This window comes from Macrobrachium nipponense, chromosome 13 (genome assembly GCF_015104395.2).
Source record: "Macrobrachium nipponense isolate FS-2020 chromosome 13, ASM1510439v2, whole genome shotgun sequence".
Taxonomy (NCBI): domain Eukaryota; kingdom Metazoa; phylum Arthropoda; class Malacostraca; order Decapoda; family Palaemonidae; genus Macrobrachium; species Macrobrachium nipponense.
In genome coordinates, this window is record NC_087206.1 from 92399063 (window position 1) to 92418406 (window position 19344).

Genomic DNA, 19344 nt, shown 5'->3' on the forward strand with positions numbered 1-19344 from the left:
GATGTGAATACTAAGTGTACTGTATTTATAGTAAGTAAAGAAATCTAACACACATAGCCTAGGAACAATATCTTGGATTTAGCAATAGGCTAATTGCATAGGCAAATATTTGCTAGTTATCCCCGCCACACCGACGCCACTCTGGCTTAATGGTTGTGTCAGAGTCAAAATATACAGGGTCTGCTCACGAGGCGGTACTAAAACCTATACCCGCCCCTTGTGAAACGTCATCAGTTACAAACGGTCCATATCTTTATGAAACTATATTTACGATAACATTTTCATATAACTATTTTTGCGATGGCGATTTTTTATATAAATTTTCCTTTTATTGCATGTTGCCGTATACTACGTTAAAGTACAAAGAATGCTCTTTCAAATTATGTATAGCACATAACAATTACGATTACTTTCAAACCCACAAGCGGGCACAGAAAAAATTATCTACGCACACAAAAATGTGCAATTACTTCATCCGTCAACCTACATACATTCACGTTTCGTAGCGTATCTGACTAAGGGATGATGATAGAAAGAAACTAAAAAATGGATTAGAAAGCTGATAAAATTTGCTATATAATGCATAAATAAAATTGATAGGTGTTCTCAGAAATTTTCGAGGAATTCTAGGTCATAGACGGACCAAAAAGTTTTAATTTTATGTAAATATTTACCACATTTTTCTTACATAATTTTCGTCATATTACGTTTTGCTATATACCATGTAAAAGTACAAAGAATACCCTTTCAATTGGTATATGACACATTACAATTACAATTATTTCCAAACCCAAAATCGCGCACAGAAAATATTATCTACGCACGCAAAAATTATAAAAAAATTAAGTTCGTCCGTTGGGAGATCTGAAATCTAGCCCCCGCCCCTTGTGAAACGGTCATCAGATAAATCCAGCCAGACTGACGAATAACTTTTTGTACTTTTTTCGGAAATATTATAATCGTTTGAGGCATGCATAATTAATACCTTTATGTATACAGTTTGTGTTATATGTAAACTTATGTGTTCGGAAGTATATTTATGTGATATGAAGTGCTAATGAGAAATTTGCTGGAAATGTGTTCCCTGTATCATTTTCTTCATCATTTATTCCTTTGATACCTTGTATCGTATATGATGTAATTCTTATACTTTTGATATTGTTTTCTTTTTTGTGGCCAAGTCGTGGAAATGCAACTGCCATTTTTTACACTGCCTGTACCACATTTTCATTGTATTTATTGCATAACAATAAGTATTCACAATAAGATTTGGAAAATAATATAATTAATCTATCATTCTAACCTTTATCATAAAAAAGTTGCTTTCAAAGTGAGGTATGAACACAGTGACAGAACTAAATACATTTCTTAAGAATTATTTAAAATCTTGATAATACTACCGAGAGAGAGAGGAAGAGAGAAGAGAAGAGAAGAGATGAGAAGAGAGAGGAGAGATTGAGAGGAGAGAAGAGAGAGAGTTCATGTTAAAAGAAATGGACTTGAAGAGAATACAGCAAACCAGTATTATAGGTAAGTAAATGAATAAGTAAAGAATAAACATATGAAGAAAGCTGGAGTAGCTGTGTGTTCAAACTGGTATATTTTGTGCAATAAAACAAGGTTTGGTGACTAAATGAGAGAATGGGTATTAAAAAAATCAAACATGTGACCTCTACAGATTTTATCATCAAGATTTTATGAAAAACACCACGCGACATGGATTATATGTATAAAAACTAAGGGTTCTTTAAGTAATTCAGTGGAGAAACACTGGAGTGTTACTCTTGTGACGTCGCAGTATTAGCTCCGCCCCCACTGCCGAATTGAGCAGACCCTACATACTTTGAATGGTTATTAAAAAACATCAAGCATGTTACCTCTTTACAGGTTTTATCAGATTTTATTAAAAAAAACCATACGATATGGATTAAATGTATAAAAACTAAAGCTTCTTTAAGTAATTCAGTGGAGAAGCACGAGTAGTTTTACTCTTCTGACGTCACAGTATTGGCTCTGCCCCCACTGCCGAGTTGAGCAGACCTACTTTGACTCTGGGTTGTGTCACACACGCTCCACTCACCCGTTGACAAACGTGGATGCATTCTACATTTTTTTTTTTTTTTTTTTTATTTATTTACATTTTTCAGTGTTGATACGTAAAAACAATCAAATAGGACTCTTCAAAAGTTTATGGTTGCATTGGAAACCATGTCAATGTTTTGACAATTTTGTTTTTAATTTAACATTTCAACTGTGGTTTGATGATTTTTTTTTCTTGTCAAATTCATCACTGATGAGGGAACGAGTTTTGAAAATGTATCGTAACTGTTTTGCTGAGATTTGGCTACACGTGATATTTTCTTTCAGTTGTGAAATATATTACAGAATTTACCCATGAAACATATGGCCTTATTGTATGCAATAATCGTGTTTTTGCAGTAAAATAATAGATAGTTAGGGAGCTTGTTAGGTTGCCAGTTACTGAATTTTGAACGAAATCCTATGCACTTCTGAGCATAACTGTACCATAGATGCTGGTGTCAGAACTGAAGCTGACCGGTAACTTCCAAAACATTTATGCCTCCTTTCTATGTTGATAGAGACAGTTTCTAAAGGGAGCTTGTAACCCAGAATGAGACCTGTTCAGTGCTTTGAGTATGAGTTAATTGACTACAGCTGAAGTATATGGTATCATCTGAGTGTGATCCAGATGATTTCTAGGAAAGGGGTCAGATCATCATTGGAGACTGGAATGGTATCATTAAAACTGTGGCAGTCGGATCAAGCAAACAAGAAGAGCCGCAGAGCACTTTCGTGCCACTGTAGTGCTGTTGCTTAGATTAACACCTTTATGCCACCTCGAAGTACATTTGGCAATGGCTTAACTTGCCAACTATGGCTTTGAATTGCTGTCTCATGCCCATGACTTCTCCTAACAGGGGCACTGTCTGCCGTCTTCCTGTTCCCTGCTCTCATGATCCTGTGAGGTCAACTTTAGAATCAAAGCATCTAAGCCATAAAAGAATAATATATTTGGAAACCCAAGATGCAACCTTCCCTTGTGATGGCATAACAAAACTTGAATGACGGTAGAAGTGCTGAGAAATAATTTGTAAGAAGTATTTCCGGTTATGTTCTGTGGATGAAACCTAGAATTTTTTTAATGACTTTTATAGAAATAATAGCTGTTTCGATGACTATAATAGCTGTTTCGATGACTATAATAGCTGTTTCGATGACTTTCTTGAAGAAAGATTACCTCAGAAGATACAATGTCATCAGTCCAAGGATTTGCTGTCCTTAGATTATGAAAAATGTCAGTATGGTATTAATGTAAGGAATCAGTCCTCTAATTGAAGGATTTTCCACAATTCTTTCAAAAATATGAATAGCAAAAACTAAACAGGATATAATAGAGTAAGGAAAATTGCCACTCTCTATGATAAATTGAATATTGTGCAAATTATCCTCTTAATTTTTTTATTAGGATGTGGGTGCTTGGGGCGAGGATCAGCAAGTCAGATCCCTTATGGCAACCTCCCAGCGAACTTCGGTATGCCAAGTCCAGAAATGCTTCACGACATGGCTCCTGGTAAAAACACATTTGGCAGCAGTGTTTCTGAGTAAGTAATTCCAACCGTACATTTACCTGTTTTGTCTTCATGTGATTGTATAAATAATTGTTGGAAAAACCGGTGTTGTTTCTCTCTCAGTGGAACGTTGGAAATAAAAGAGGAAGATGAAATTTCTCCTGATTATTTGTATATATATAATGCAACTTTGGTCTTGGTAGATAACGAAAGCATCATTTCATGAAACAGGAATAAGGACGTAACATGTACACTAAAATCACACAAAACACATTTAAATAACGTTGAAAGAACTCTAGATCAAGGAATTTAATCAGAATTGTAAGTAAACTTTGCAAAAGACAAAAAAAGACATAAAAATCTTCGTGAAATTAAAATCGTTCATTTAGTCAAAAATAATTTGCATCCGCTGATTGCTATTGAAAATGGATGTCAAGAACTGTTTTTAATGAGAGTAAAGCACCACGTATGTTTATGCTTGTCTTAGTTCTCTGTAGTCTGAAAGACCAGGGGAGGATAATTACTCACTTAAGTGTTAGGTTACGGAAAGTCTGCCAAAGAATTCCCGAAAGATGACTAGAGGAAAAGAGGGCGAAGTGAATTGTGGGAACTCGGGCAAAATCCGATAAAATTCGACCTGGTCATCTATCGCTTGCCGAAAAGCCTTTATGGATATTCATGAGAGTTGAAGCACTTCTTTATTAACAGCCTTTAATTTACTGTCATTTCGTCGCTTTGAAGACGACAAAAATCTGGGTCCTTAATACGCGAAGATATAAAATATAACAAGCCTGAACAGATAACAGAACTGATGCTGTATAAACTATTCCTGAAAAACAAGAATATCCTCATTCTCAGCATATTTATATCAAAGGTCTAGTTGCAATTTTGATGCCTTCTACATAGTTTTGGCCTGTAAAAAGCCAGGAGGGAATAGTTATTGAAATGCTGTAGTTCTGTTCGGTGGCGGAACTACTATGGGTTTCAGAGACAGTGCAAGCACGTTTTTTGGCAATATTTCTGTAACGAACACTCGTATCAGAACGAGATTTTGCTATAGTGTATTACACCCAGTGCCGTAATTTATAAGGGTATCGTGAATCGCTAATCGTAAAGAATAACGACACTTGTCTTTGTACCAAGAGACAAAAACTCCATTATCCAGAAATGGATACGAACACAGCAGTAAAAAGCTCCGCCTACCCTCCTCCCCCCCCCCCCCCACCTCCACCGCCACCCCCGTCCTTCTTCCTTCCCTCACCTTCCCTTCTCTCTCTCTGAAAGTTGCTTCAGTTTAAACTTATTTTGTATGATTTTTCTATCTATCTATCTATCTATCTATCTATCTATCTATCTATCTAATAATATACATTGTATATATCTAACGATCCAGTCGGTTGTTAGCTGCCAGTTGACTGATTTATTTATGCATTGATCCGCTCATCTCTCTCTCTGAAAATTACTTCAGTTTAAACATATTTCGTACGAGTTTTTTTCTATCTATCTATCTAATAATAGTTTACATTGGTGGATATATCTAACGATTCACTCTGTTGTTACCTGCCTATTGACTGATATATTTATACACTGATCCACTCATCTCTCTCTCTCTCTCTCTCTCTCTCTCTCTCTCTCTCTCTCTCTCTCTCTCTGTGGTAGTGGTGCCTACTGTAAATGGTTATTAGAGTGAGAGATATCTGAATGTATGGTGGAGCAGTAAAACGATAGACACTATGATTTATGGTAAAGCGACTGTTATACTTGTGGTTGGTTACCTTCTTCGTAATCCTCATGCGGACTCAGGGTATCAGCAATATATTACTTGTATTACGAAGGTGAAGAAGATATGTCCACAATGGAACTTAACTGTCGGCATGGTTGCAGAAATTCGTTTGTCACGCAACTTTTCAACATTTTTAGCCATGAAAAAGTCGCCAATTGCCTTCAGATTGGTTTGAATAGGTAACTGGTTATAGTTACTTTGTGTTAAAATTAAAATTGAGCCTTTCTACCGGACATTCATTAGAGTTAAACCCTTGTTTATAGTGATGCACATATAACAGTCGCTTTACCATAAATCATAGTGTCTATCGTTTTACTGCTCCACCATACATTCACATATCTCTCACTCTAATAACCATTTACAGGTAGGTACCACTACGAGAGAGAGAGAGAGAGAGAGGGAGAGAGAGAGAGAGAGAGAGAGAAAGACTATGAGCGGATCAGTGCATAAATAAATCAGTCAACTGGCATCTAACAACCAACTGGATCGTTAGATATATACAACAATGTATATTATTAGATAAATAGATAGACAGATACATAGAAAAATCATACTAATAAGTTTAAGCTGAAACAACTTTCAGAGAGAAAGAAGGGAAGGAAGAAAAACAGGGGTGGCTGTGGAGGTGGGGCGAGGAGGTAGGCGGAGCTTTTTACAGTTGTGTTCGTATCCACTTCTGGCTAATGGAGTTTTTGCCTCTTGGTACAGGGACAAGTGTCTTTATTCTTTACAATTAGTGATTCACGATACCCTTGTAAATTATGGCACTGGGTGTAGTACATTAAAGCAAAATCTCGCTCTGATCGAGTGTTGGTTACAGAGTTATTGCCCAAAAACGTGCTTGCACTGCCTCTGAAACCCATAGTAGATCATTATGGGCCGGCATGTTTCCCAAGTCTGGAAGAGTTTAGGGATGGGGAAAATTAGGACCAATCAAGGCGCGTGGAGCTGATCCATGACGTCACAAGCCACGCCTTTTAGCTCTCTCCTCAGTCCTATATCCATTACTGCCGCCAGTCACGATGCACAGGAAATACTTTCTTCTCAATTTCACTGCTTAGGGCTTGTATGACATATACATTTTAGGCAGATATATCTAAACATAATGCAACACTAATTTAACAACAATATATTCTTCAAATGAGATACACCGTGAAATATATTATGCGTTATTGGCTTCTCCCTCTTGGTAAATAATATTTTCACATCGTGAATTTCTAAATTATATACTTGAAAATGCATGTCACGGGATGAATCAAACAATATACAAGATGGTGAAAATGATGGTATCTGACCTGTTTGTAGGGGAAAATAGAGAGAGGGAGTAGGCTTACACTACGGATTTCTATTGACATATGCTATTCCGTAGTAATGCACATTACTGTGCATGCATTGTATAAAAGCAATATACTGGTCATAACTAGGCCATGAACAGGAATCAGACTGATATAGTCCCTACTATTTACAGGAACACAGATTCAGCTTCATTCATTAAAATATTTCAAGAGCTAATGTGCCCTTAAGGAAACCTACAGTATTGTTATGTTGGTGATCTAAGTTAGCCTAATGTAACCAAATATAGTTACGTGACAAACTCATCCTGTCAGTAGCTAATCTGAATACGGTTGTTTTTCAAGGTGCACTTGATAAGCTGTAGTAAAAAATTGCCTTTTTGAGGTGGATTCCGTTTTCATAAAACCTTCTAGATGTCCTTACCTGATTGGTCCTTGTCATTCATTGTGTACAAATATATAAAAAGTTTTTATTGAAAATTTTTAGCTTTTGATTTTTTACTTCTCATACATTGTGTAAAAACAAATAAAAAGTGACAATAAAATTCAGTATTGAATATTTTAAGCAAGCCCTTACGGGATTTTTGCTTAAAATTCATTGTGTACAAAGAAAACACTGATTATTTAGTTTATTTAATATTCTTAGCAAACCTTTCGTACTTGTCATTCATTGTGTGCAAAGAATCAAAATGAGTATTTCATTAGTATGTAATACTTTTAGCAATTATAGAAGTACAGAATACTACCTATTTACGGAGTTACAGTAGACTTTTTACTAAGCTGAACTATAGCAGAATTGCTTTAAAGTAAATATGGATGACACTTTTTTCCAACTCTCTTTCAACAGAAAATTTTATGCAAATATTCAACACGTATCAATTAAAGCTAGATATAACGGTGGTATATGAGTATACGACTATTTTCATCCAAGCTCACACTCAATGGCCAAATGTATGCCTTAAATTAAGTGCATAATATTTTTTTTACATAGATTTTTGGCATTATGTCAAGCACGTGGGCAACTAAGACCATTCAGCGCTGAAACGGATATTGACAGTAAAAGGTTTGAAAGGTGTTACAGGAGGAAAACCTCAAAGCAGTTGCACTATGAAACAATTGTTAGGGGAGGGTGGACAATAAGATGGAAGACAGAGAATATGAACGGAGGTAACAGTAAAATGAATGAAGGTAGTTGCAGCAAGGCGCCGAAGGGACGCTGCAAAGAACCTTAAGTAATGCCTACATTGCACCATATGAGGTGTAAATTATATACTTGAACATGTGTGGCACTATCCCCCTACGGGGTACGTAAATTTGTCATCAAAACCGTATCCTCCACATTTCTTTAAAGCATAAGGTAATTATTATTTTAGTTCTGTACATAATACCTTTTTATAGCCTGAAACAACAGGCAGTAACGCCTGAAAAACGTTCCATGCTCCTTGCTTTTAAAACCGTCACTTTCAAAGTCCAAGATTCTTGATGGGAGTCGAAGTGCTGAGGGTTCTTGGCCTCCTGTCTGTAGTCTGTAGTGCTAATTACAGGTCATATACCATCATTTTTACCATGCCATCAATTTTACCATCTTGTATATTTTTTATTCATCCCATGTGTTATCGCAACTCTTTCTAAATGGCTTTAAACACACATGTTTAAGTATATAATTTAGCCACAGCCAATTACCATGAAAATATTGTTTGTGCAGTAAATATCGACTTTGTGAGCAGGAATGAAGAGGGACTGACCACTATTACCAAGAGGGAGAAGCCAATAACGCATAATATATGTCGCGGTGTATCTCATTTGAATAATATATTGTTTGTTGAATTGGTTTTGCATTATGTTTCGATATATCTGACTAAAATGTATAGGTCATAAAAGCCGTAAATTGTGAAATGGAGAATTTTTTCTTCGGCATTGTGACTGGCAGTAATGGCTATGAGACCGAGTGTAGCTAAAAGGCGTGGCTTGTGACGTCAAGGATCAGCTCCACGCGCTTTGATTGGTCCTAATTTTCCCCATCCCTAAACTCTTCCAGACTTGGGAAATATGCGGCCCGGGTGCAGATTATTTGAGTGGGCCTCTATAATGAAAAGCAAAATTAATTGCCATTTAATGACGATACTATAGTATAGATATGAATAAACTCTACTACTACTATGATTATCATTATTATTTATATTTTCATTATTTCTATTACCTAAACATATTTACAAATATATTACCAAATCAATCTACTAAGACATTATGATGCTGCCAGATGGGCCCCCAATCACAGTAGGCCCTGATGCATTTGCACCCCCTGCACCACCAGGGTTCTGCCACTGGCTCTATTCTCTTCCCTACTTCAGTGAAAACATGAGCACAGACTAAATGCAAAAGAAGGAAAATGTCTTAGAATGGTAGTCGGTACTCGACCCTTTCGTTAATTCTTGTTTATTTCACAGAGGAGAACGTCCGGAGAAGGTGACCGATGGCAATGACAACTCGTATTTCCATTCCATACGCGAAAAGCGTCCCTGGTGGGTGATCGATTTGGGATCAGAACGAGTCATTTACCATATCATGATCCTGACTCGCCAGAATTGCTGTTCAGAAAGGTTACATGACCTCGAGGTAAGCATGCTGGCTAATATCAAACTTTTTTTTTTTTTCTTTACTTCCTCTCAACACCATATTCTTTGGAAACTTGAATCCATATGAATAAGGTTCATCTTCTGATAATAATAATAATAATAATAATAATAAATAATTATAATAATAATAATAAAGAGAGACAGGTAGGTTGACATCACAGCAAAAAAAGGCTGGTGTGGTCGGCAGATTCTTTTGCTACTTTATCATCCTAAGATGATACTTTGTACTTGGCTCACATAATTTACACATATATATCTAGCAATGTAAAAGTGGCAGAAAATATATTCTTATCAAATCTTATGGACTGATTATACATTTTATAACAGAACTTTAATGAATGTCAAGGACATTCTATTTATCACAAGGTGTGTCAAAAAAATATCAATGTAAGATCACTTTTGAGTGTCAGAATGCTTTGATGGTGGCCTTCAAAAGTAACAGGTGTTTATCTCCTCCAGATTCGCCTGGGAAACAACTTGGAGATGAATGGCGACTTCTCCTCTTATGATCTTCTGTATTTCTACAGAGGACCCTACAGGAAGGAAGAAGGATTCCTCATGTATACCTTTGCCCAGGGTGTAAAGGGGAGATACCTGAGTCTACAGATTGTTGCAGAGGAAGCAGAATTTTTACAGCTTAGCACCCGTCAAAGTTATCGTTTAAGGAACTAAGTAACTATCGTATTGCCAAAATGCTTTTTATAGGTATTGTTAATTTTTAAAGTCTTTGAAGCCGATTACAAAAATGATAGGGTTATCATGGGATAAAAAATTTCACCACAGAATTAAGTAATTGGGACTTTATACTCATAGCGAATCCAGCAACAACCCTGTTTGCAGATCAGATGTAAAATCTAAATATTAAGATTCTAATTTTGATTTAAGAAAAAAACTTTGGGTTCTTTGATACCATTAAGTAGCTCAGATCTGTATGATGAAGGGGAAATCACTATCAAGGAAATATTACATAGGCGTAAGGTACATACTTATAAATCATCTGCATTAGTGTGATTTATTTTTGCAGACATCATGAAATTAATTTTTGCATATAAAAATAAAAGAAAGAATGAATATTGATAAGGGTATCCTTCCTGGAAGAAAGTATTCATTGATTTGGTTTGCTTGTTTGTTAAAAACACTTGCGTTGGTTTCTGGCTACAACTAAAACAAAACAAAGTGGACTTTATGACTGGCTACAACCAAGTAGATTTTAGGAGAGAAATTGTCAATTGGTTTAGGGCCCTTTTGTGTGTGTTCCTTTTGCCTTGCCTCGACCGAGTTTTGTGGTATTTGTTCTTAATGTGATTTATCCGCTTTGAATACGGATTCAACCAACTCAATACATTCATAACGCAGCAAATCAAAACGTTATTTAACATTATGGGTTTATTTTTATACTGGATGTAGTTGCCTTAGGTGACAGAAATGCTAACACGGTATAAGTTGCAACCAATCAGAGATGTGTAAGCACACGATATATATATATATATATATATATATATATATATATATATATATATATATATATATATATATATATATATTATATTATATATATATATATATATATATATATATATATATACGTATATTATTATATGCTGCTACTTTCAAAACACATATATCTTCTCCTAGACTGTATGAAATGTTATACAGAGTTTTGCAACATTTTTCAGATTCCTTAGCTAGCTTAGAGTTATAGGATGTCTTAAATGTATGTTCAGAGTTCATATAACATAATGCAAAAGAATATATAAACGTAGAATGTAAGAAAGAGAGAGGCTAATTTGGTCTGTTTGAAGCTCGAATTGTTTCCACAAACTTTTCATCACCTCGAGATTGGAGGAACTCGAGCCTCCGTTCTGTTATCATAACATGTCAATTTAATTATCGCTCGACTTCTGTCTCGATCGGGTATGTGTCTTTGTTGAGCTAGAACGTACATGACTGTATACTGGTTTCATATGCGTACGTCTTTGCCAAAACCACGCGCAAATTTCACGATTTTTCTGTAAAGTTTCGTCATATTAGAAGTTTCTAGAAGGATTGCATCATCTTTCACATGCGCAAAACGTTTAGCATGATATTCACTGTCCAGTTTCCGTAAGGAAGAGGCATTCATTCAGACTTAAATCCTCATAGCGTTCAGACATATCTCTCCTCTCTCTCTCTCTCTTGCACACCACATTTGAGTTCATATCAACGTAACGTAAGGATTTATACTTAGACATTGGTCACTCGTAAATTTTAGGTTTCGGATTTCTTAGAGTTATTTAGTATTATTTAGTACTTTTTGTGGAATCTGACAAACATTGTACAAGTGTGTAATGGTGCCTTTTTATTTTCGAAATATAGTGAATTGTTTGGTGAAATTGTGAAACAAGCTGCAGCAGAAAGAAAATTGGTACCAAGGTAAAGAGTGTTGTATTTTTATTACTTGCAACTAATAGTAACAGTGGTTTGGTAAAAATTTAAACTAATAGTTACAATGGTTTAGAGAACTAATAGTTACAATGGTTTAGAGAACTAATAGTAACAAAGGTTTGAATGAAACGATTTCAATTTTTACACAATGCAAATTTTTATGTTTTGTGTTTGTTTCATTTGAAGTGATATTTTGTGTGCATTTATCCATTTTCTTATTGAAGTATGTGCTCTTATTCTATATTCTGTGTGATTAATACTTTCTACAATTTTGGTGTTTTCCAAATTTTTCTGTGTTTCCATTTGCATTCACAATTTGATTAACTTAGTTGTTTTATTAATTATTCATTCCAAATTTAACAATTTGCATTTACTTAGAATTCTTTTCACGTTTTATTGTTGTTTAGCACTTATGAATTAATTTCCAAATTTAATTATTGCCTAACACTTTTGAATTTTGATTGATCTAATTTTCTTGAATTTTGTGATAGATTAATTTTGATTTAATTTTACTTAATTAAGAATTAATTAAACTTTACTTTGTTTTCAAGTAACAGTAATTTTCCCTGATATTGTGATTTCACTTATAATTTGAGTTTAATAATAAATTTTGTATTGAAATTTTATAAGTGTTTTTCTTTCACCAGTATTTGTCGGATTATATTTATGTTAGGTAGAAACATCGTGTGGTAATTGGGCTGTTTTCCTTCAATTTACTTGAAGTGAGTTAGAACCAGGGAAGTACTTAGTCTTCTGAAATCAGGGAAATACTTAGACTATTAAAGTTGTTGATGGAGTGATGCCTTTTGATTAATTTAATTACTTACAAGATTACCTCACACCTGTTTTAATGAACTTAGTCTGATTTTCTACAATACTGGTAAGTTGTTTAAGGGATCACTGTTGCCTTTAGAGTATTCAGTCGTTTAGTACCTGTGATGAAGGTTCAGGTGTGTCCTGGCCTTGTTGGTGAGGTTGAGTGTAGTAACCAAGACTACTTGGCAACTTCGCCACCAAAATATATGTATATATATATTATATATATATAATATATATATATATATATCTATATATATAATATACTATATTTTATACATATAAATGGATATATGCATGTGTGTTATGTATTTGTGTGTGTGTATGTTTCAGCATAACTCTGAAATGCATAGAGCAATTTCAACCAAACTTGGTATACATATGACACACACACAACACACACACACACACACACACATATATATATATATATAATATATATATATATATATATATATATATATATATATATATATATATATATATATATATATATATAACTCTGAAATGCATTGAGCAATTTCAACCTAACTTGGTATACATTTGACTTACCATTGGAGAGAATACTGGAAATGTGAAAAATAAAAATTAAAAAAAGAGTGTCCAATCCATTAGTTTTCAAGTTTCCTGAGATGAGTAGTGACGCTCCCGATGCCCTCTAAGTCCAACTTCAGCCCGTGATAGGAAGGGGGTTGGGAAGGGAGTGATATGTAAAAACCAAAAATAACCAAAAAAACAACAGATGTATTTATTATCTAATCAATGAGATTAATAGTGACACTCCTGATGCCCTTCAAGTCGCAAGTTCACCCCAATAGGTAGGGGGAAGGGGGGGTGAGAAGGGAATGGGAAGGGGGCGACATGTAAAAATAAGCAAAAACGACAGATATTAATGTGTAATCCTTAGTTTTCAAGGTTGCTGAGATGAACAGTGACACTCAAGATGCCCTATAGGTCCAGTTCAACCCCGATAGGTAGGGCGGAGTGTGAGAAGGGGTGAAAAATAAAATGTCAAAAATCACATAGATTAGTTTTTAATCCACAGATTTTGGGGTTGCTGGGATGAGTAGACACTCCTAATGCCCTTTAAGTCCAAGTTCAGCCCTGATAGGAACGGGGGGGCGGGGGTGAGAAGTGGTGAAATATGAGATATCAGAAATTCTGGGAAATGTAACTTAAAGCAACTATCTTAAACAGGAAAGTGAGAGGGAGAGAGAGAGAGTAGAGGGCGTGTTGGGAGTAGGGAGAGAGAGAGTTTATCAGTTTCCTGGGCAGCACCAGGTTGGTCAGCTAGTATATATATATATATAATGTATATATATACATATATATATATATATATATATATATATTATATATATATATATTATATATATATATATGTATATATATATACTATACATACATACATGTATAGACATGTACATATAACTATATGAATATATATAATATATTATATATATATATTTATATATATATATATACATACATGTATAGACATGTATGCACACACACATATATATATAATTATATTTATTATATATATATATATTATATATATATTATATATTATATATATATAATATTTGTGTGAGAGTAATTGTGATAACACATGTAAGTACATAATATTATGCCGATAGCTATTTATGGACGTACGTCCGAGCACAAATGGAATTTCAATACATATGGTATGCAGTTAAGACTACGTTTCCTTAAATTTCTGAATCTCTCATTTTCCTTTAGTTCATCGGTTCAATAATGATGTTTTGGTGTTTGAGGAAGAGGAAAGTTCCAGAAAAGTTGGTTAGGCTGGTCTAGATGATAAATCAAAGAAACGAGAACAGCAGTTGGGGAAACAGAAAAACTTTTCGGAGTTGGTGTTGGATTACACCAGGAATCAGCATAACACTCATTTCTTTTTGCTGGTCATGGATGTGTTGAGTGAAGAGATCAGGAATAAAGTGCTGTAGGAGGAGTTGTACGCTGATGGTCAAGTGATTACTGATGAAGATGAAGAGGACCCTCAGAGAAGGGTTGGAGAGTGGCAGGAGTCTTTAGAGAGGGGTAGCTTAAAGGTGAATGTGAATAAAACAGAGGTTTTGGTGAGCAGGAGGGAAGATAGAGAACGAGCAGCAATACAAGAAAGAAGAGACTCGATTATAAGACAGGCAAAAAAGTTTAAATACTTATATTTTACTTTCAGCCTAGAGGGAGGATGTGAGGCTGAAGTTGACAGTAGGATAAAAGCAGTGTGGGAGAATTGGAGAGATGTAGCTGGGGTACTACGTGATAAGAAAAGCCAATCAAGTTAAAAATCAATATCTATAGTACATTGATAAGACCAGCATTAATGTATGGATCGGAAACATGGGCTCTAATGAAAAAAGAAGTAAAGCTTGAGAGAACAGAGATGAGAATGCTGAGGTGGATTATGAGAATATTGCTGCTTGTGAGATTGGAAATTGATGAAATAAGAAGAAGAATAGGCTTAGTAAAGATAACAGAGATGATAAGAGAGTCACGACTGAGATGGTATGGGCATGTGCTGGGGATGGATGACTAGGAGGGAGTAAAGAGGACTTGGGGAGAACCTGTTAACAGAAGAAGATTGAGATGGAGACAAAGAATTAGATGGCGAGATAAAGTGAAGGAAGATATGGAGAGAAGAAGTCTGGTGGAGGATGATGCCTTTGATATAAGGCAGTGGAGAAGGTGCATCAGGCAACCGACCCCTTAATGTAGGGATAACAGTGGGAAAGAGGAAGAAGAAGAAGAATGATTTTTTAATTAACCGACCTTTTATTATTTCATGTACTTATATATTCATAAACTATTCATGTATATGTTAAGTACGAAAGAAGAATGGCCACCATAAGATACCTCCCGAAAATTGGTTCTCATTCCACCATCCAGCTAGATCGTTTACAAAGACGCTTTTCCAAAAACCTATGGTTTCAGCCAACGAAAGAGGGTTCTAGAAACGATGTGTATTGGAGGGCTTATATTAGTGAAGGTCTAATGACGAGATGGATGGTGTGCTTTTGTGAAATAAAGAAAAGGTACCTGGCAAGGACAATGAGATTCAAGGTAGTTGATAAAAGTTGGAATCTTAAGAATGTCCATCGAAGCTGGAATACCATTATATACTTTTCAAAAATTGACGTTGCAAATTTCTGTGAAAATTCTGAGCCTCTTGGACGTGCCTGTAACTCTAGGTCCATATCAGAGCTTTATCCTAATTGTATTATGATGGTGATGAAGGGAGTAAGAAGCCTAGTGTAGACATTAGAATTCTTGAAACAAACACAGACGATCTCTAACAGTCCTTTTCGATCTTGGGGTAACGCGGCATAAAGCCAGCTATCTAGAATATTTTTCTCTCTCCAAATCTCTAAATGCAGTTTAAAATAATTATCATGTAAGAACAGAAATCTAATCTAAGTGATGGAACTCTGATACCAAGGCTTGGGATGATACAGACCTTAAATGTCATAATCAGTATCTAAACAACCCATAACAATCAGGTTTTATAGTATACATAATGTTTCTCTCCTTAGGTGACACTGGTAATCAACGGTCAAGTACTTGTCGAATCATTACCGCCAATTCGTAATTTAATTCTTCTGTTGCTCCATTATTTTGACAATTACTTAAGCAATCATCGCGAATTTTTATGGGAACAACTGTGAGCACAGGTAAATTGCCTGGTGGACGAAGGCTTTTAGGTGAGATTTGGTTAGGTTAGTGAGACCCAACTTTTATGTCTCAAAATCATTTAAAGATATAGCCAGTAATCTAGGCTCGGGACAGTTTTTAACTGATTGGTTAGAGATTTTTTAAATGATACTCTGACGTTTTTCACACCTTGTCATCAAAAGCACAAAAGGACGCTTTTAATATAAGGAATTTTGCACCAATTTCGCGGTGGGTAGGGTCCATGGACTCTTAGGTGGTAGGTATTGGAAATTTAGACGAGGGGACGCGCGCAACCTCACGTTCAAAACAGGTTTTGTTGCATTCGTAGATCTCCTTATCTTTTATCAGAAATTGAGGGAAAGCTTCTCGTTTGGTCTTTCAAAAGCTGTTAACAAAGTTTGACTGCTCGAAACCTCTGCCACGCCCACCTGCTCTTTCATTAGTTGTGGATTTGAAGAATAAATCCGGGATTCCACTGATTCCAACCAGGATTCGGTTAGGATTTATTTAGTGGCTCTCTCTCTCTCTCTCTCTCTCAATTAAAACCTCCGAGATTTTCAAAGGACTTTACTGGCTGTCAAATTTGAAACTTTTTTGGGGAAAATCTTTGTTGGTTTTGTATGATTTTGTTTCAATTTATTCTCCCATACATCTTATGAATAAAAATCTGACGTTAAAAAACCTAAGACCACACGCCAACAAAGTCAACCGTCCTTTGCAGTTATGTAGTGACTTGACAGGTAACCGGCAGTGCTTCGTTTTGGTCCAAAGTAGGTGAGTTAGTCACCTATCATTCTGCAGACGAAGTGGACGTAGTTACGTGTTAATGAATGATTGGTTCTGGGTAGCAAAGGTATGCGGTTTTTATATGTGTATTTTAATATTGTCAATATTGCTGTTCGAGTGTTCCAATAGTGAAAATAGCTGGAAATAACTCTTTATCTTTGGCGTGGTATAGGTAAAAGAAATTTATTTTCTTCAATTAGATAGTGACCCCGTAGGATTTTAACCCCGTATGTATCCAACTTGCGGCGTGTTTAATGCAAGCCCGTTGGGGATGGCCGTAAAAACATAAACAAAAAACTGTAAATACCATAAAAGATAATGACCCCAGAAAAATTTTAGCCCTTGATAACGTTCCCCGAACTTTGCTGTGGGTCACTATCTAGGAAAGATAAAAAAGAAAAAATACAGGCTTTAATATTGTTGTTCGAAGCCGTTTCCCCCCAAAAAATTGCCATAGATTGTGACGAAGGACTGGTCGAAAGGATTGTATGCTTTGTGCTTGACGGTATGTAAATTACGTGTTTTAAGTATGATTATATTAATTTGCAATCTACGCAGACCCGCAGGGTTTCTTACTACCTTAAAACGTGGGAAAATGAGAGCATCTTTGCTTAGTTGCCATTACGAGCAAGTTTGGTTTGAAGTAACGACAATGTTTCTTTGCAAAAATGTGTTGTAATTTTTTTCATTAACTCCAAATCTGCAGTGTATTCTGTGACACGGTACTGTAACTTAAATATATATGGAATTTTAAACTAAACTACTACCTACAAGTGTGGCTCTGTCCACGTAATGATTTATTACACCTTTACATTCAGCGTTTGCCCATCGAAGGCAAGTTGAATAAGTAATCTTCCGCATGGGATGAGGCGATTAAATCGATTGAATGTTGTATCTTTGCTAAAATCTAAAGTTCCTGTGGTAACTGATGTTAAGCGAAAATTCTATAGATCTTTTAGCAGTCGAAAAGGACATCAACATGACTGTCGGTGCTATCCAAGCTTTTATAAATAGGCTTTGGCAACGTGTACACAGGTATAATTTGCGATTGTTGTTGCAATTAAACGTTTAGCAAGACACTGTAATTTTCCCATGGATGGTTAACAAGGAAGGTCAGTTGCTTATTTTGATAATAAACATTTAAATTGTTTAAAGTATCTTTATAGTGTTGTGCCCTTTTTAAGGTAGTGTTCAAGTTATGTTCACTTACCTGCTCTTTCTTCTTAATGATTAGTTCTGCAGTCTGGTTCTATGTTTAACTTTATGCTTCTTCTTAATGTTAGTTCTGGATTAGTAATATTAGTCGGCTTAGTCTCTCAGGAGAAGTTTGAATGAGACGAACGGCAGTTTCTTTCTTTACTGTGGTAAAGAATAAACGTTACAACTACAAAGCTTATAAATCTATTTTGGACCCTGGCAATATTTCTACTTCTTTTCTGCACGACGGTTGCCAGTCCCTCTGGCTTCTTCTGTCGTTCTGAAATTCAGCCACCCTCGGTTCGAATTCGGCACCACCTCTTTAGGCGGTGTAGGTTCGGGTTCTCCACCCAACTGGATTCTTGATTCGTGGAGCGGTCTTTCCTTATCTTGTCCCCATCCCCTTTTAGGTGGGGTTAACATGTTAATTTCTCCTTTTCCAGGAGGAGTCAACAATTTAACATGTTAATACCTCCTCCTGGAGGTGGAGCTGCATTCTCGATAGAAGCTGAGTAAGTCTGGTGCGAGGTCACAAGTCAAAGATTTTATAACGGTCTTAAGATTTATTGCGATGGTGTTATGGTTCAACTTCCTACGACTAAGGTTTTGTTGATCAAATTCTGGCTCACACACCAAAGCTCAATTCGCTCTCTCTCTCTTCCTCTTTCTCTTTCTCGTTATCTCCACTGTACATACCCTGATTACTCTCTCTCTTTCTCTCTGTTTGTTTAAAGAAACGACTTTTGTTTATGAAGTGATTCCTTTTTACAACCAGCGAAATTAGAAATACTATGCTCTCTCTCTCTCTCTCTCTCTCTCTCTCACACACACACACACACACAAATTACTGTAATTATGGCGACAGGATTTGTTGTACGTACTTGGTAGGGTGAAATACTTGTTGTTTATGGCTGAAATAGATGTCTTGAACAGGTACATGAGCCAGCGTTGTTAAATATGAGTGGTTTTCACTGTATCAGTCAAAAATCTTATCACATTTCGTGATAAAATCCAGCTGGAACTGTAGCTTAAGCAGACTACTTATAAGGACTTTTAAAGGTGGTATTCAGTGGACTTATACATTTGTTGAAAAGACGTGGGATGCAATATAGTTTCTGTAATCG

The 19344-nt window shown here is 35.6% G+C and overlaps 2 protein-coding genes across 2 annotated transcripts in view; one reads left to right on the top strand and one right to left on the bottom strand.

Annotated features, from left to right (window-relative positions):
- The window catches only part of LOC135225211 (pentraxin fusion protein-like), a 14417-nt gene extending 3660 nt beyond the window's left edge, over positions 1-10757 (top strand). The window contains exons 2-4 of the mRNA XM_064264521.1: positions 3488-3623; positions 9113-9281; positions 9761-10757. Coding sequence (XP_064120591.1) covers positions 3488-3623; positions 9113-9281; positions 9761-9973 — 518 coding nt within the window. The 3' untranslated portion in view covers positions 9974-10757. The remainder of the gene's footprint in view (positions 1-3487; positions 3624-9112; positions 9282-9760) is intronic.
- LOC135225212 (pentraxin fusion protein-like) overlaps positions 1-19344 on the bottom strand; it is a 74359-nt gene that overhangs the window by 15550 nt on the left and 39465 nt on the right. The gene's annotated exons all lie outside the window — the stretch shown is intronic.